Below are 19,921 nucleotides of genomic sequence, written 5' to 3'. Positions count from 1 at the left end.
GCCAAAGATAACCCCTGCTCACCCCCTTGGTAGCATGGCACAAGCAGTCAGGCTTATCCTGGAGGCAATGTTAAAGCATTTGCGCATGCACACAGCAACAACATCCCAGGCACACTACAAAAGGAACTCCACACAAGGTTATATAAGAAATAGCCTTTGTATTCTCATAACACATTAGAATAGTAAACACATAACATACACTGTGCCAACTGGCACGGGCAATATTCACAAGGGATTATTTACACATGACAGGGCCACGTGGGCCACTGTCAGAATCAGCACTTAGCAGAAATTGGTAAAAGTAAAATAGATCATAAACATACAACCAGTAACCACTGGTAATCACCGTACTCCACCTCAACCTGTAACATAAACTACATTATGCACAGTTACATCAGGCGCAAATTACATTCTGCACCAACTTCACCAGCTTAAACACCTTATGCAATCTCCTCACTAGTCTAAACACATTAGACCCTACCTCACATTAGGGGCGTACCTCACACAGTGAAACATAATCTCACTAGCATAACCACATGAAATGCAAAATAACCTCATAATCATAAACCATATGTAGAGGTATCAAAATAGGGTGCGTAAAACATCCTAAACACATTACATTTCCTAGCACCACATTGCATGAGCACATCAATCACATTAGGGCCTTGCGCCCCATACTTCTACCAATCCCCCTGGCCAACTGGCCACCCAAGAAGGGGCTCAAATGCCCTGTGTTCAGAATGTCAGGGCGCGCTGCCAATGCAGCGAAGGCCAAGGGTGCCTAACGTTGTTAACGTTGCAGCCAAGCCTAAACGTTGCAGCTGCCCACTACTTGCTGGGCAGCTGAGAACAATAACTGGGAGTCCTAAACGGTGCAGCTGCCCACTACTTGCTGGGCAGCTGTAAATATCATTATGTGGGCAGGGGCTCTCACTGATCTCTGGAAATAACTTAGCGCTACTCATTGGAGCTCTCTAGGCTCTGAAAACAATCATGTCCCCTGTCGTGGAGCAGCCCTCTCACAAGCTGGGCTGCCCAGACGCTGACAATGCGCCTCGATATGGTCTTAGGCACGGGGATCAGCACAGGGTCCTCTGGGGCTTTTCACATAGACCTGGCCCCACTAGGGCTTTGTAAATATACATGGCCCGCTGTTGGAGTCCTGCTTGGGGGTCTCGTCAAGGGCAACTGGGGACCATCGCTAGAGCTTCACGGGCTCTCGGGATAATTAATGTCCCCACCCAGCGTAGGAGCGCTCTAGCTCTTTGAGGGACATGGGGCCAAATGGTGGAGCAGCCCTCTGCCAAGCGGGGCTGCTCTGAGGAAGGCACCAGCGTGGTGCCTTGACTTTGCCCCTCTCCTAGCCGGCTTTACTCACCGGCTCTTCCAGGTGGGGACACCTTATCCGGTGTGGCAGCGCTTCTCCTGCGAGTCTTCCCGGGACTCATTGGAGCCCCGCACTGCCGTTGGCGGCCTCGGGCGCGATCTCTGCTTCACCCGGCCCCCTCCTGGGACCCGGGGTTTTTCTCCATCTGGCGCCACCACGGGGCTCTCCCCTCCACATGGGAGTCCAGCGAGAGCACTTGCAGATGTCAAGTCCGCTTCCGTCCGGCGGCCCCGCCCACAACCAGGCGGGTCGCGGACGGCAACGGCGATCTCGGTCGGTCTTGAGGGGTAGGCTCCCTCGGCGCTCGAAGGAAGAAATGTAGGATACAGGATGGGCATCCGTTTAAGAGGCGAAAATGAGCGGGGTAGGCATCCGCGTGGTTTATAAAATAAAGTCAAAACGCAGGGTGGGCACCTGCGCACCATAATTACTCAAATAAGCGGGGTGGGCACCCACAAGGAGGGCAGCACAGGCGGGGGGGCACCCATGTCGGGAATCCCTCGCAGAGGATTGCATCCCCGCGCTGCAGGGCCAAACCAAAGCGCTCTCTCAGGGAAATGCAGCGCAGGAGGAGCTAGGTGCCCAAAAAAATGAAGCCAGCACTCACAAGGTGCTGGAGCAGCCCCCAAAAGTCTCTCTGGGGTCCTGAAGATAATGAAGCAAAGTAGGAGGGTCCCACAAAGTCTCCAGGGCATCCAGGGGCTGGGCAGGGCCCAGGGAGGCAAGCCTTCCCCTGGGCCCCAGCAGCAGCACGCCCCTGGTTGTTTCAAGTCAAGAACAAGAACAAAAACATGGGGTTACATTTTCTTTTGTTTAAAGGGTGCAGGCAATGGGAGAACCAGCCCCAACTGGTTCTGGGGAGCTCCTGAGCACATTGTTTTGCTCAGCCCCTCTCTCCTTTTCACTGGACAGGCTTGGGACATCATACACACCATAGGGGGTGGAGCCAGCATTGGGGAGGGAAGGCACAGCCCTATTTAGGTCCCAGGTGCAACTCCTCCCTCTCATCTACATTCAGATCTCACCATTCACCACCGGGCAGACCCATCCTGACTCCTGGAGCCAAGCACACCATCCAGCTCCTGTCAATCACAAGCCAGAGAGTCAATTCACATTCACTGCACACAGAAATGCCAACTTCTAAAAGTGGCACTTCTACACTAGACACATTAAATCTGCGCCCACCGTCGCGCAGCATTTAATCTCACATACCACACTTGCCCCTGCACTCCCCACACATCAGGAACTACCATGGACACACATATCCCCATGCATTCCTATGGAAGGGCAGGCCACTCTCACCACACATACACAGAGAGAGCACGTACTTTACACTGGACCACAGTGAAAAAGTGCGCAGAGGCCTAAAATCACCAACACCAGGTTACAAAAACAGGCTAGGAAAATGCAAAAAAAGTTTCGGGGTGAACCTGCCAAAAGGGCCAAGTCCAACACACGTGTGCTGCATTCTGCAGCACGCATAGTAAGAGGAAAACGTCTCTCATGCGAACAACACAGACACCCTTGCACCATAGTGCAAGGGTGCCTGCAAAATGTGTGCCGGTGCTGGATGAAAGGACAGGAATACACTGTTGCTCGTAAATACTGTGTATTCCTGTCCTTTCGAATTGGCGTACGGCAGCATAGCAAAATTATTTGACACTCTGGCCTACATCAATTCCTTGTAAATATGCCCCTAAATGTTTTGAGTTCAACTTAAGGATGAGTTATGTATCTCTGTGATATTTAAAGTTAAAGCAGAAGAAGAGGGTGAAGGGAAATAGTGAACAGGGGAGGAGGTCCAGCATGCCTGTATGATTATTTGTTAACCAATGGTTATCCTTTCACAACTGGATGCTACCTATTAATGGAATAATGTATCATCCTTTCACATAAGCTTAAATATATGTTTATGTTAAATAACTCTGCCATTCTATTACATGGTCACAGCAAACCACTTGGATATTGGGTAATGAGGATGGTAGTGAAGCTAAAATGATAATGACTGGCACCAAGAACTCGTTGGCCCATCTCAACCTTTATAAACATAGGGGGATATTCACAAGGACTGCTGATAACTATCGCCTACGCAAGTTATCAGCAGTTTTATTATCGCCTCCTAACCCTGAAATATATCGCCATGTTACCGCCGTATTATCAAGACAAAGCTACATGGCGATAGAACCAGGGTTAGGCGGTGAAAAGTCCCGCTAACAAATACGTGATGGTGATAGTGAAACCGGCGTTAGACGGCGATACGTGGTGAACTGCCCATTAGCGCCAGAAAATTCCCATCTTCAGTCCAGGCGATATTGCCTTGTGAAAATGCCCCATTGATTTTCAAGCTAATGTGTTTGCTTTCTGCAATGTATGTTCCAGCGTAATGCATCCTTGGTAGAGTCCTGAAGCCCCCGTACTTAATGGCATGGCAGAGTGCCTCTCCAGTTGGTCTGGCACATAAAATATACATAATATCCCAAGTGAAATAACAAATAGTTATAATTAAAAGCACTCTGAGGAATCCCTGCACCTCATGATTGGTGTGCAGGACGAGCTGAGAGTTGTGTATATTAGAGCCACAGGTATTGTTGGAGATGTATATGTCAACCACCAGTAAATGCCCAAGACTGGACCAGGAGATATAAGTACAATATTTGCCAATATATACGAGCCCTCAAAATGGTGCCTTTGTCACGGTGCACAGGCCCCTCCGCAGTGCCCAGCCCTGGAGGAACAACCTCTTGTGACTGAACTGCAGTTTTCCCGGGCATGTGTATGTATGGGAGGGCAGTGGGGGGGATGGGGGGTGGCAGTGGCTGTTGTGACCCTCATGGGTATCGGAGCTGCATGATCATTGCCTCCCTGGGATCTGTGGGTCTTCAGGTGTGGCTCTTGGCTGGGTTCCCTTTCATGCTGTGGGTAGTCGTCCTGCTTAGCACCAACAAAAGGCAGGTGTAAAATCCTTGGTGCTACCGCGGGTTATCCCCTGTTTTTGCTTGGTTTCGCAGATCTGGCAGTTTGTTGTGAATGTGGTGTTGTGTTTTTTTTGTGTGTTTTTGCATGGGAACGCCTACTCTGCATCTCACTAGTTTTAGTTGGTGGTGTCCACCGTGGAGATAAATTTTGGGGCAGTTATCATGGGAATACTGGTGTTGTCTGCTGTTTGTACCAGCTTGTGAATGGGATGTTACATTTATCTCCACTTTTGCTGCATTATGGTGGAGATAAATCAGAGTTAACTCCTTGTGAATATTCCCCATAGATATTACAAAACAACGGAGCCAGAACAACTTGGTGTCTCAACCCTCAATGGATTTCAATATTGGCTGTTATGAATTGTTTGCTAGATGTAATTGATATAGTGGTTGTGATAGTTTTGTAGGTCAATATTATCAACCTCAACATATTGCCATACTACCTCTCTATGATGTTCATCATACTGTGTGGAGCATATGCTGTACTGAAAGGTGCCATTTAGGCATAAAAGGACTCACTTCTAATTTAATTTCAAGTTTCAACCTTGCCTTGAGAACATTCCTTTGATCCAGCTTATTTAAGATGAAGTATATAGGTTTTTGCTATTGTTCATTTATCAAGTAGGGTGATTTACCTTAATATTTTCTGTCCTTAATTTAGAAAAGTGTTCGAACCGCATCACACATTTTGACAGCTACGCTGTCCAAAGTGGAGAGCCAACTGTCCTGAGATGTCCTGCTTTCCTGTACCTACGCTTGGATTCTGCCAGAGCTTCTAGCCTGTCACTCAACCTGACATGGTACAGAAACAATTCTCAAACGCTGGCCCCACAAGAAGATCCTCGGATCCAGGCTAAAGATGATGTTCTTTTGTTCTTTCCGTCATTGATAGAGGACACCGGACACTATCACTGCATTTTGAGGTAATACACATCAGTTATTATTATACATACTAACAAAGTACCCGCTCAATGAGAATACCTTCAGTGTGCTGATGTTAGGGTTCCTGAGAAGAGTCCTACAGGTCATGAAATTGCAGAGCTCCACAGTGGAGGAATCTGTCTGTGGTACTAAACCCCTCCATCCTGCATTCCAAATGCCTCCATTCCTCAGAGAAAAAACCATTAAAGAAATGGGGTGACCCAGACGGTACTGGACCTGGGTAACGTGGTCCGAGACCTATTATTTTAAACACGTAAAAAATCACAGTTCTTTAATTTTTAAAGGCGTATGTTAATTTAACCGCCCTGATCAATTAATGAAGGAAAATAGAGAATAGGCAACAGCAACAAACTCAAAGTATAAGAACAATATTTTTAATGTCAGGGTTCCCTGACAGACGCGCGCCTCCCCAATCGATCCCTAACCTACAATTCGAGACCCGTTTTTGACCAACATTGATCAAGCGACCTCCCTATTAAAGAAAACACGGGCTCTCAGCCTAATTCATTATCACTTGAGGAGGTGCCTGATTTTGAAACTACCCAATACCTTCGATTGGGACCTTGAAAATTATGACATGTAGTGCCACATGATCACCTATCGGATAGGAACCTAATATGAGCGCAGAGACTACTTGGATAATCTCCTCTGGAAAGCGTAATGATTGAGTCTACGTGAATTGGGAATAACGACCTTTTCTCCAAGAAGGGATCGCCAGTGAGATCCCTATTGTCCCGCCCCACCTGTCCTGAAGAAGACTCGCATGGCCCAGGAATAAAACGACCGTATGGCCGCTAGTCGAGTCGAAACGTCGACATTTCAATAACTAACCTGGACCACTAACTATATCACCCTTGTTGATATAGTGCAGACAATTCTTGACATCAGTTGTCTATTAATAATTAGGGAAATTATGCTGAATAATTAAAGTGGCCAGGCTATATGGATCCGGCCTTAACTGGCTGGTGTTTTCTTTTGAATTGCTTGAAATATATTCTCCTAAATCTGTGTGATTCCTTTCCGTTCACTTTATCACGTTCACCTTTCTTTGACACCTCTTTTTTGCTCTACTGCACGTTCTAAATACGGGACAATGCACAAAAAAAGTACATAATATTGTGAACTGTGATTTCGCTTCTAAAAACCTGACAATAGATTGAAATATTGTGTACAGTGTTTCCGGTTCAAAATCCCGACAATACATTAAAAATATTGTTCTTATACTTTGAGTTTGTTGCTGTTGCCTATTCTCTATTTTCCTTCATTAATTGATCAGGGCGGTTAAATTAACATACGCCTTTAAAAATTAAAGAACTGTGATTTTTTACGTGTTTAAAATAATAGGTCTCGGACCACTGTCCATTCCTCAGAGGCCAGTCCCTCTCCTTGGGCCATCCCTTAATCTGGTGGCACATATACAAGACACAATCACAGACTGAGGTGATACTTTAGTATGTTATTTTCCTCTCTCTCTTCAATAGTGATCTGCATAGCTGACTCTTGGACAACTGAACAGACCTTTCCGATTATCATTGTGGACTCCTGCGGCCGAAGGACACACTTAAAACAGGAGCGCCTGGCGCAAACAGGGAAGGTGCACTCAATTACATGGAATGCACTGCCCCTGGGATGGAATGCACTGCCCTCAGGGAAGCAGCAAACTCGCACTGTCCTGGGAGCAGCGCATTCATGTGAAAAATGGAGCAGCTGCTTTGAAGCCGCTCTGTGTTTCACAGTGCAGAGGGCAACCTGCCTGTACTTTAAAGGGGGATTGGAGATCCCCTTGCAGGTGGGTGCAGTGAGTGACTGCAAGAGGACGTCTGTGGGATCCATGAGACCCCCTTCATCCTATAAATAGGTCTGCCATCAGGGGGCGCACTGACAGTAACACCTTTTAGGTGGCGCACTGTCAGCGAGCCTCCTGACAGCTTCTTTGCCTCTGTGCCGACATCTATAATACAGCGCTAATGCAGAGGCACAGGGATTCCCTCATATGCATGGGCCATGCGGCCTCTTCTGTAATACCAAAGTGCCCCAGGGGAGCGCAAAGCAGGTGCAAATGCCTGTTGAGCCCCTGGGGCAATTCCATAATACTGCCCCTCATCTGCTATGGCCACCAGTATGTTTACTTGTCTTTCTTCCATTGCCCTCATACTGCTACCCTCCTGAAACATCATGAATTCTATTCACCTTTTCTGAGTATTGATATTTTTTGTCAAATGTTGTACTTAAATATACAATACAATTCGTATGCACATATGACACAGATTATTTTCATAAAACAAAATACATCCTCTGTCATACGTGGTGTTTCATACGTTTTCCAGCATTTCCTCATTCTTTTCAACATTCATGTGCTACCTGTATTTCATGGTGCAGGGTTTTTTGGTGCATTACTGGCGTTGGCGTGAAAACTGATGCAACTCCAGCAATGCGTCAAAATACAGAGGTTATGCGTCAGTATTGAGTGACACATCACCTACTGAATGGGAACCAATGTGTTGAAGTGTGAAAATGTGACAAAGTCCCCTTGCGCTCTGCTGATTGGTGAGACTCCCAACACCCAGACCTGCACCCGATACCTATACTTAGTAATTCCATGCACTATCCCCAGTTCTCACACCCCTGTTTTATGCGGCATTCACACTGTTTCAAATGCCACCATTGACACAAGGCCTGCCAATCAGCTTCACATATCCCTAACAGTATAATTGACTATAACAGATGAAGTATATCACCTGAATGTATGTCTAATATTACGTATTGTCATGGTAAAACTACAAAATGCCACTAAAAATATGTTTAAAAAAAAAAGTCACCTTGCGCTCAAGCTTATTGGTTCTGGATGTGATGTATAGAAGTCGGCATAGTGCCCACTTCTATGTGTGACACCACCAATTAATGTCACAAATTGTGACATACTTGCACATACTTACCATAAATGTTCCACTTACCGTGACTTGATTGCATATTGCAATCAAGTCACTACAGCTGGTGTGGTCCCTTGGGCACAGCCAATGTGTCATACCTGCGCCTGGGTTTGGCAGGCATGGGGATTGTGAAGCATTGGCAGCGCAGTGGCAGGATGCGGAAAAAAAAGTGGCAAATACCACTGCGTCGGTTTCAAAGTGGGTGATTCTGACAGAACGCCTACCTTGCATAAATTAAAAACTGTGGTAGTGCAGGTGAGTCTCACGCAGGTGAAAACTGATCCAGCCTGTAAAAAAGTGATGCATCTGTATTCATGTAAATATGGAGCCAATGCAGCGCCACCTGTTGCGTCAAAAAAAGTGTTGCAATGGAAGCGCAAGGTGGTGCAAGGGGCTTGTAAATAAGCCCCAAAGTGAGGTGTAAAAAAGCTGGCAAAACACCCAACAGAGATCTAACCTGTTTACTAAGCCTTCTTCTCTGTGTAAGGTCCTTAAGGGGAAATGTGCTGTCAGCTCTTTTTGCTGATAGGTATACCTATGTAAGTTAAATTTACTTTTTCCTCCAAGATTTCCACGTGGAGTTGCACTTCAGTAGAAAAGTCCTTCTATTGGTGAAGTTTTCCACATGAAAAAGTGAGAGGAATGGAAAAGGAGAGGAAGAGGTGCCACAGGGGGCCATGCTAAAATACCTGTAGCTATTCGGAAAACCTTACGCTGAAAGGCACTGTTGACTGCTGAGATGTCATTATTGTCTTATGTAGCTTGCTTCACTGTGACAGATCAACACTCCCAAACATTTCACAAATCTATCTGATCAGGGAAATACAGATTTGTAAATTAAAAAACCCACCCCTCACCTAACAACCACACATCCTTTTAAATATTTCTTCATGGCATTGCTACCGCTTGCTGCTCTCCTTTCAATATGCGCAACTGATGGCGAGATTAGTCCTCCTCTGTTGAAATGGATTTCCTTGTCCTCCTAATTCCTAAACCTGATGGGTAAACTATTTGATGAACACGTTTACAAATAAGAAACAATGTCTAAAATCATTTTATTTATTGACCATTTAAAATATATATATATATATATAAAAAATATTTATGTATGTATTTATATATATATTTTTTTATGTGTATCTATTTATTAATATATATTTGCTTTCTTATCTTATTCTCTAAACAGAAATTTAACATGTTGCATCCAATCTCTGCTTTTAGGAACTCATCTTACTGCTTGGAAGTCGTCCTTGCACTGACGGTTGTTACAAGCCCTGAGGACTCCTTAGCTGAGATTGCTTATGCGCAAAATGTCTTCACTTTTACAAGCGAGAAAATTGTTTGCCCCAACCTCAATGATTTTATCATGATGGATGCGAACTGGAAACTTAAGTGGTACAAGGTACGATTTTTGCTTCGCGCTCTTATGAATGTGTTTATGCCAATCGGCCCATGAAGGCACCAGAGCCACTGTCACTGTGGAATATATTTAAAAAGTATGTTGTATAACCCAATGAAACATGAATGTGTTGGGTGGGAGAGGTACATCTGACTCTGTAACTTCTGTCTGAAGAGTTTGACCATGCTGAAGGATCTTTTCCCTTTTAGGAAAATGTGCAGCTGCCATCATATTCCATTTAAAGTTCTTCATCCTTACTTAGGATCATTAGGACAAATTATGTTTCTTAACTCTCCTCACATCTTAGTTTTTCTCAGTTCCTTATTTCCAACGGGCTTTCCACCCAGTCACATAGCTGCAAATGTTCAGGTGAGTTCACTCCTCCACAGACATGTTATGATTGACACCTTGACAGATAATCATTTTTCAAACTCATATTCCTTTACATGTTTCAGGGAGCCTGTCACTTCGTTAGGAGAATATTTAACGACAAAAAGCAAAATGCGCATTCAATGTTTCATTCGATAAAAAGGGCTGTAGATTTGTAGCTTGTATTGGAAAATTTAAAAAACAATTCGTACTGTCACCCGCAGTCTGTTAATACATATCTGGTACAAGGTTCCATCCCCACATGGTCTGTAATACTCCAATCTGATAATTGCTATCTTTGATGAGCACCTGTTTTCTTTAAGCAGTTTCTACTTCCTGTAGCCTACACTTAGGGGCCGATTCCGATTCGGAAAAAAACGCTCCGAATAGCCGTCTGGAGCGTTTTTCCTGTACGAATCGTACCCTGCAACGTCCCCCGCACGTACGGCGAAGTACGATTAGTACCAGGAGCCGTACTCCGTACGAGTCGTACAGAGACCGTACAACTCTAATCTCCGTACGATTCTCCCTAGGAACCCACTGTACGCGACATCTGTACGGTTGGCGGCTGGTTTTTACGACCCAGCAAATACGATACGAGTCGGATATGCACCGTACGACCCTTTTTCTACAGGACCTGAAAACAGCCGTAAAAGCAGAGTTCGCGCCGAAACAGGTACGGAACGGCCCCCCCGGGTACGGTGCGTACCCCCCATGATCACAGGGGTACGCACCATACCCCTGCGATCATGGGGTGTACGAGCCGTACCCCATGTATGATGGTTGTACGAGCCGTACCCCATGTACGATGGGTGTACGAGCCGTACCCCATGTACAATGGGTGTACCCATCGTACATGGGGTGCGGCTCGTACACCCATCGTACATGGGGTACGGCTCATCCACTTATCGTACATGGGGTACGGCTCGAACACCCCATGTCGTATGGCATGTGTACAAGTCGTACGGTTCACGATTTCAGCCTTGCAATACGTACGGATCACGACGATTCGGACGGATTCACAGAATACGGATCGTACTACGTGACTCGGCCGGACGGGTACGATTCGTACGGAGAGGGCTCTGGATGCAAATCGTACGGATGTTTTTTTCCCCGAATCGGAATCAAACCCTTAGTCTTTCTTTTCTGCCAATTGCAGTTTGTGAAATGGAATCGAAAATATTGAAGAAAGCAATTAAAATTCAGTTTCTAGTTCGTCCTATCAGCGTGCAGTTTTTGTACATTACAAATCCACCATACCTACTCTGTAATAATATTTGAGTAAAAGTTGCCCCCACCAATTTAACAATTTCACAGAACTGAGAGGGTAATTGTTTCCAAGAATGTCCAGCTTCTATAAAATGCTGTGGCACTATTGATGTCTTGTCAGGATCTTGCAGGATTTATGATCAATATTCCATAGACTTAATATCCTGGAATATTGTCCGACATAGGCTCTCCCACATGGGCATGTCAGCGAGGACTGGACTGGGATTGCAAAACCGACCCCCGTAACAAAAACAGCCCCCATCGGTCTAAAACCCGACACACCCTTCCGAAACGCCAGGTGCCGGCTATGGCCCTGATGTCAAAGGGCACGCATCTTCCTTTGAACTTCAGCTACCATATCCCTAATTGCTATAGACTTCTTGGATATTTTAATTGTTCCTCATGATATTCCGATTTTTCAGAATAATATTTTTGAAGATATGGCTGTGTGGTAAATGAGTTTCATTCTGTTCTCTGCACTTCCCCAATGTTCATTTCGTGATGGGGGTTTTAATGCCATGTCTTTAGTGACCCTTTGTATCTGTTCCAAGATTATGCAAATTTTCATCCAGAAGGTTGAGGAAAAATCTCCAATATTGTCAACTTTTGAGAATACATCTTTTATTTTGACAGTGGGCTGCAGCCCTTCAGACTCTTCACTGCTTACCAAGCTAAGCTAAACAGATTTGTACACTCCATTCTTAAGGCATATCTCACATAAAGCAGCATATGCCACCACCGGTATCTTGCATTAACATTGAATTTAGCAAATAAGCGCATGCATTTAAATCACACGATCATGCAGGTAATTGATTCTAGTGCTTTAGATCACACAAAACACAATGCTCTTGCACACTCACAGAGTCCAATGATCATGCATCAACATCCAATCGAGGGCACAAACACAACAAATATCACCTACTTGCCTATTTCAGTAGGACAATTTGACACAAACACACCTCCTGGTCAAAGTATTACTGATCTACAAGTACATGTCCACACTGTACTGCAACTGTATTTAATGAAATTAGTATACATAACAAACGAACATATCCACCACTCAAATTCCTTTCATATTTCACTATACTAATTCACCACTAAAACTTTATGGGTTCCGGAGTAGCGTGCTACTCGCCAAAAAAACGCTTCAACACCTCATCAGGGGTAGCAAGTACTATATAAATGCAAACCTTTTTCCCTCTTCGATCCCTCCACTATCCTCTCAATCCAAATAACTGACTAACATATCCACCACTCAAATTACTTTCATATTTCACTATACTAATTCACCACTAATCCTTTGTGGGTTCCAGAGTAGCTTGCTACTCACCGAAAAAGCACTTCGCTCATTAGGGCTAGTAAGCGCTATATAAATGCAATTACAACTACAATATGCTCAAGAGAATGCTTCCTGGCCGTGTAGCTTGAAAAGCTGTTTTGTAGTACATGTATTACATACAGAACACTGCTTTACCATGATCTTCCAACGACTGAACACAATAGAAGGTGAACTACAGCAACAATAGTCCTGGTGCTAACAAGAACAGTTTCTCTTCACCTGCCATTTCTCTGTTTTGTCCCAAATTCAGCCCTCAGTGGGAGCACAAATACCATTTAAAACCCTCTGAAACTCCCATAATAGGGTTTGGGGCCACTTAGGATTTGGTGGAATAGCAAAAATTGATTGAGCTCCCACTTGGCCAAACCTGAGGATCACCCACTTCAGTTGGAAGTGGGGAGCTGCCTCACAGTTGACTCATCATCTGCAGCAGACCAGGACTGACACTGTTTGAAGATCAGGAGGCAAGCCCTATTTAGGGAAAGCCTTCGGGCATTCTATTGGTCTTCTCCTGTCTGCATTGCAAGGCGTTGCGAACCTGGGCAGGAAAATGAAAACAAAGATCTCAAAGTGAAGGGAGAAAATTCCCTATGGATCAGTGACATTTCTTTTTGTATTTCAGAAATGGAGCCCTCCTTTGGCATTTGTTTCTGAAAAACAAATTCATGTGCCGAATGTGCCGCCATGAAGTGACAGTCCGCTTGGCATGCATTTTCACTTATGGTTGTCTCACTTTCTCAGTGAGAGAACTGTGGGTGAAAATTACCCCCTCCCCCGACATGGCAGTGAACGTTCAGTACAGCAGGGGTGCTGCAATGGGACAGGTAGGGGAAGGCCTCTACCACCCCTGTGGCTACAGCCAATCCATGCAAGATATAAAGCTCACCTTTGTCATGGGCCAGCTGCATTGGGTCCTGCCAAATGGACAACCATAATATGGACACATCATTCCAATGCAGAAGTTCCAAAATACATATGTTTGCCATTGCCTCCACCATTCCTTACATGACATTGCCTGTCTTTTTTACCTGTTGTTGTACCACGTCAGTACCACTTTGCCTTCATGATCTCTTACACAACTTGGCTTTAAACATTTTGACCCATCCTGCTCAGTATCCCTTTACCAGATCAGGCATAGGGATTCACTTGAAGCTTTTTCCTTTTCTGTGAAGCTATGACTTTCTTTTTTCTGATAAATCTGACTACAGTATGTGACTTTTTCCTCTGGATTCTGCTTCACCCTGTTGCCCGAATTTAGCTTCTCATTTTAGTAAGACATTTGATCCCTGTGTAGCACCCAAGAGGATTACAATTATAGTGCTTGCAAGGGAGTACCCCTCACAGCAGGTGTAATACTGGTACATCCAATGCTGTTTCAGTCTTGATCAGACTTGGCTGTCTTCATTGTATCACTGGTTTGTTTCTAATTTGACAGTTGCAATTCTCAGAGTTATACTCCTGATTGTCTGTGTGGCAGATGTCTGGATGAGTGCTTTTGTGCTGAATGGCCAAGTGTCAGTCAGAAATGAAGTGCTTGCAATATCATCATTGGAATACTGCGCTGTTGTCGTAAAAATAATGACTAAGTGCCTGATTTATTATTTGGTGGATGGCCCGACATTCCGCCAGGGGGACAGAGTTAATCACTCTGTCACCATGTTGGGGGGGCCACCGGCAAATTTATAAATGAGCACCAAGCAGTATGGCAGTAACCCCCGTCACAGAGGTTCGTGCCAATGCATTTCGCTGTTTGGTGCGGGTCTGTGTTAGCATGATGCAGACCTGCACCAAACAGTTTTCTTTTTATATTTTCATAAAGAAAATCCTCAAAAGAGATTTTCTTTTTGAAAATAATTTTTTTTAATTCTCTCCTCATTATTGAATGATGATATTGTTCTGCAGTCTGTCCATCAACTGTTGTTTTTGCATTTGTCACCCTAAGTGGGACGGGTATGCTCAGACGTGAGTCCTTTGCTCTCCACACCACTGGAGTCAAGCTATCCTGGCTGATGACGGCTGATAGCCAGAAACCGGTCCTAGGATGCTTGATTCCGGTCCAGGGAAGACATGGCTTGGCAGTTCGGGCTGGACTGTTCCCATGAGGCACAGGGTCAAGGCTGATTTGCATAAGGCCATGTCTGAACTGGGGTGGTGTGCTGAGCAAAAAAACGATGGATTTAGGCTCAGATCTCTGTACTGGGGTGAATATATGACATTGTTCTGCATTCTGTCCATCAACTGTTGTTTTTGCATTTGTCACCCCGAGTGGGACGGGTATGCTCAGACGTGAGTCCCGTGCTCTCCACACCAATGAAGTCAAGCTATCCTGGCTGATGATGGCTGATAGCCAAAAACCGGTCCTAGGATGCTTGATACCGGTCCAAGGAAGACATGGCTTGGCAGTTCGGGCTGGACTGTTCCCATGAGGCACAGGGTCAAGGCTGATTTGCTTATGGCCATGTCTGACCTGGGGTGGTGTGGTGAGCAAAAAAAACGATGGATTTAGGTCCAGATCTCTGTACTAGGGTGAATGTATGACATTGTTCTGCATTTTGTCCATCAACTGTTGTTTTTGCATTTGTCACCCCGAGTGGGACGGGTATGCTCAGACGTGAGTCCCTGCTCTCCACACCACTGGAGTCAAGCTATCCTGGCTGACGACGGCTGATAGCCAGAAACCAGTCCTAGGATGCTTGATTCTGGTCCAGGGAAGACATGGCTTGGCATTTCGGGCTGGACTGTTCCCATGAGGCACAAGGTCAAGGCTGATTTGCATATGGCCATGTCTGAACTGGGGTGGTGTGGTGAGCAAAAAAAACGATGGAATTAGGTCCAGAACTCTGTACTGGGGTGAATCTATGACATTGTTCTGCATTCTGTCCATTAACTGTTGTTTTTGCATTTGTCACCCCGAGTGGGACGGGTATGCTCAGACGTGAGTCCCGTACTCTCCACACCACTGGAGTCAAGCTATCCTGGCTGATGACGGCTGATAGCCAGAAACCAGTCCTAGGATGCTTGATTCCGGTCCAGGGAAGACATGACTTGGCAGTTCGGGCTGGTCTGTTCCCATGAGGCACAGGGTCAAGGCTGATTTACATATGGCCATGTCTGAACTGGGGTGGTGTGGTGAGCAAAAAACGATGGATTTAGGCCCAGATCTCTGTACTGGGGTGAATGTATGACATTATTCTGCATTCTGTCCATCAACTGTTGTTTTTGCACTCCTCACCATTGGAGTCATGCCACAAAACGGGGGAAGAATTGCTAGCTTTTTATTGCACCTTACCACCAGCATTTGCTTAGCAGTGATGGGCAGTTAATAAATGGGTCAATGTCTGCCCTTTCTGAATGGATGAGTGGACATATAGCCATTTCTCCCACAGCCATTACTCCTTCTGGCTGTCGGAGAGGTTTGGCTATAGTGGTAATGGAGTAGTCACCACCATAGCAAAGCCTATAGTCAGCCAGCATTTCAATTGGGTGGACGGACCATTATGGTGGCGGTGCGCATACTCCATTGCAACATCGATGGAGTATCCATACTGCCAACCTATAAATCAGGCCCTAAGTCAGGAGAGTCAGAAGTCAAAAGCAGGAGGCTGAAGAGATAGGGATAAGAAGTGAACCAGAGAAAATGTGGAAGCCAGAGGTCACAGATTATGCAGGTACCACTAACAGAAGCTTTTGTTCAGCTAGCCCTAAAGTAACTCATATTTAGAGAGTTACCTGGGACATCCATCATGCTCATCATGCAAAACACATTTAGTCCCAAAACTGAAAATGTATTTCAGTCACTTATGTCCCCTTTCTCAGTAGATTTGCTGCTTTATGAGAGGTAAGGCATCCATTCCCTTGTATACTTCAGAATATGGGAGGACAGTCAGGTGAGACTGAAAGACGCGGATAAGTGAGTGTTATGGAAAACAGCAGAGGGCAATGCAGAGACAATTTTTCAGCACATTCATCACAAATTGTCACCACAGTCTCAGGGAAGACATATATTTCTAAAGTTGAATAGCAATTATCACCAACTCCCAGGGCCCGATTCACAGAACTAACTTAAGACAAAATCCTAAACTTACTACTTTTGGTATTCACAGAATGTACTTACTACTTTTGGTATTCACAGAATGCACTTACTAATTTTGGTATTCTGTGAATACCAAATGTAGTAAGTTTAGGATTTTGTCTTAAGTTAGTTCTGTGAATCAGGCCCCTAGCTATAAATTGAGTTATTTTAGAAATGCAGTTAGTTAGGAATATATTAATATTGGGTTAGGTGACATGCATTCGATCATGAGTACTGAAAATTGTTTCACATAATGGGGTGACACACAGTTGAAGTGAAGCAGAATTGTACATACAATTTAATTCCAGCAGTCTGTGTCCTCTGAAATTGAAATGCAAGTTATTGTTCAATAAACAAAATTATGATTTACACCAAAAGGTACTGGTATGGACCATTGTTGTTTATATATAAAGCAGTGCACTGTGCACCGTATGTCTGTCAATGATGTCTTTGTCCATCTTGCAAAGAATGGTCATGATATAGGCAAAGAGGAGGGCCTTATTATAAATTGATGTTTAACGTTGTCATCCTGGGTAAATATGAAATTATGACATTAATGTTTACAGCTGACACAATATGAGTTGACATTCTGTTCAAGTCGACGTAGCTTCAGCCATATAGCTGAGAGGTGGAGACCCATTCTCTTGTTAGTCACCATTCAGTGCCAATGAAACCATCAATCAAACAGCATTTGTAAAGCGCAACACTGCCACCCCTGGAAGTATCTGGGGACTGTGTCTCAGTTGAAGAGCCAGGTCTTGAGTCTCTGCCTGAAGTCTGCCTTTGAGGGGGCTGTTCCGAGCTGGAGGGGAAGGTAGTTCCAGGTCTTGGCAGCAATGTAGGAGAGCGAACGCCCACTGCTGTGGTTGCAACAGATGCAGGGGGGGTTGTACGAGGGTGAGTAAAGAGGAGCGCAGGTGTCTAGAGGGTTTGTGGAAGTTCAGTTGATGGTTGATGTAGGCAGATCTCAGGTTAGGAAGGGCTTTGCAGGTGTGCGTGAGGATCTTATGTGCCGATACTTTGCCAGATTCATTGCCACTATAGGCAAAGTTAGCATTGCCCCCTGACCACTAAGCACCACAGTGGCAAGGAACCTACGGCATCAACACAACCTTGTCTGTAACTTTACCTTCTGATACTGTTATGTTATGTTATGTTATGTTAATGGCATTTATAATGCGCGCAGCTGCTCCAGCGAAGGAGCGTCCCGGCGCCTGACAAGGAGGCCACACAACATAACTGAGAAAATAAAAGATTGAGAAAGAACATGCTACGGGAACAGAAAAGTCTTGACCGCTCAACGGAAAGAAAGCAGGTCGGCAAGGGTCCGGATTTAAAATGGAAGGGCATTCCATAACACAGCCGCCCGCGCCCGAAAAGAGCGTCCTCCGGCTCGGCTCCAGGCATCTGCTGCAAAACTCAGCACAGCACTCCCATCAGCTTCTATCTGTATTAGGGACCCCTGACCTTCTCACTGTGTGACTCCCACAAACATGAGCTGAGACCACATTGGCAATCATGGCATTCTTTATTTTTGGAGGCTGTCCACTGGCACAGGAACCTAGTGGGGCAATCAGTTACCTAACTTCTAAATCCACAATCTAGTGTGCCTGGTTTTAAAATTCAGGCTACTTGGTAAAATAGGTAGGACGTGCAGTTATCAAGATTTCGCTTCAAGGTATCATATTACATATAGAATTACGTATGGCTAGTTGTCAATAACAGCCTTGTTTTTCATAGAGGGACTCCAGGTGGTATAAGATACAAAGCAAGAGTGAAGGGTGAGTTGCCAATGATGTCACCTGGAACACTGCGGGAGAAAAGTTCACGAATATTGCCAATAACCCGTGAACAATTGTATGCTGTGTATGGCCCCTAAAAGTTATTTTTTCTTCCCCTACCACGCTGCTCCTAAAGATGAACAGCTCAGATGAGCCTTGGGGTGCTATGCACATAATGGTCTCACTTCCGCCAGGGTCCTCCCAGAAGCTGTATTTCGGAAACAATGGCTAACTGGTCTCCTTCCTTCCACCCCACTGCACCCTGGCCACCTCCCCCCACCGAAATGCCTAAAAATCACGCTGGCCTTCTCACCCTGGCCCACGCTTTAAAGAGTAACCTGTCTCTAACCTCTTTATATAATCCAAAAATACTTACCATCCTTCCACCCTCCCCACCACCCTCCACACAAGCCTCCTGCAATCCATCCCCAAAGTAAAACAAAAAAACGAATACCTGACTTCCTGTCTCTGTGTGAGATACACAGACAGAGAGGAACAAAAAGGAAGACACCTTGGCTACTATAAAAAAGTATTTTTTGAAATGAAGAAAACATATCTTAATAAGCGTTCCTGGAGCAGTGGGAGGTGGGGTAGCTGAAGGAGATTCAATACGGGTTCTTAGCTGTGCGATAAAAGCATGACATAAGAAAGACCTATAAACACATTTACAAGCATGCTAAACAAATTATCTCGTGGCTTGCAATATTTCATAATTGGTTATTTCATATGGGTGTATTTTACTCAGTGTCAGAAGTGGAGTTCCCGTAGTTTCGTTCAAGAATAAAAAATAACACAAAAAGAAAATTATTCGTCCTCACAAATATAAACATAGGTAGAGTTAAATATGTATGAGCATTCTTTATGTGCTGAAACTGGAATTTATTTTTCTTACAGGATAATGCAGTTTTGCCACATCTCAGTACAAAATTCCAGTACCCAGAAGGCACAACGTATCTCCAGATTGAAGATGTTTCTTTGGAAGATAAAGGATATTATACGTGTGAAATGACCTTTGAGCACACAGGGAAAGAGTACAGAGCCACCAGGATCATTTTGCTCCAGACTGTTGGTAAATAAATACCTGATGATCATGGCTTTTAAATGTAGGTAATGTTGTACAATGTGCATAGTAATGATGCACAGTGGTTAACGCCTCTTGCAATCATTTTTCTATGAATAGGCGTGACGTACTTGTAAATCAGGCGTGACTCACGTTTGACATAGGTGTGACTTCTCAATTTCCATTAAATTGAGTCCTAAAAGAAAGGTTCGTTAATAAGGTCAGCGTCATGCGAGGGGCCATTTCAAATGTAAATGTAGAATGTAAAGTATTTATATAGCGCACTTCTACCCGGAGGCTGCTGTATTCATACCGCTGTGGAACCCATCCTGGCTTTCCTGTAAAATGTCCACTCCTGGGCACCCCGAAGGTGAACAGGGATTCAAGCGCTGCAGGGG

At 44.8% G+C, this 19,921-nt stretch overlaps 1 protein-coding gene across 2 annotated transcripts in view; it reads left to right on the top strand.

Moving 5' to 3' along the window:
* Positions 1-19,921, top strand: part of IL1R2 (interleukin 1 receptor type 2) — an 89,329-nt gene that overhangs the window by 30,414 nt on the left and 38,994 nt on the right. For both annotated transcript variants that reach the window (XM_086934706.1, XM_086934707.1), the window contains exons 3-5: positions 5,024-5,285; positions 9,456-9,636; positions 19,358-19,532. In XM_086934706.1, coding sequence (XP_086790832.1) covers positions 5,024-5,285; positions 9,456-9,636; positions 19,358-19,532 — 618 coding nt within the window. The remainder of the gene's footprint in view (positions 1-5,023; positions 5,286-9,455; positions 9,637-19,357; positions 19,533-19,921) is intronic.

This window comes from Lissotriton vulgaris, chromosome 8 (assembly GCF_964263255.1).
Source record: "Lissotriton vulgaris chromosome 8, aLisVul1.2, whole genome shotgun sequence".
Taxonomy (NCBI): domain Eukaryota; kingdom Metazoa; phylum Chordata; class Amphibia; order Caudata; family Salamandridae; genus Lissotriton; species Lissotriton vulgaris.
Note: the sequence above shows the minus strand (reverse complement) of the source record. Positions and strands in the feature narration are given on the sequence as shown.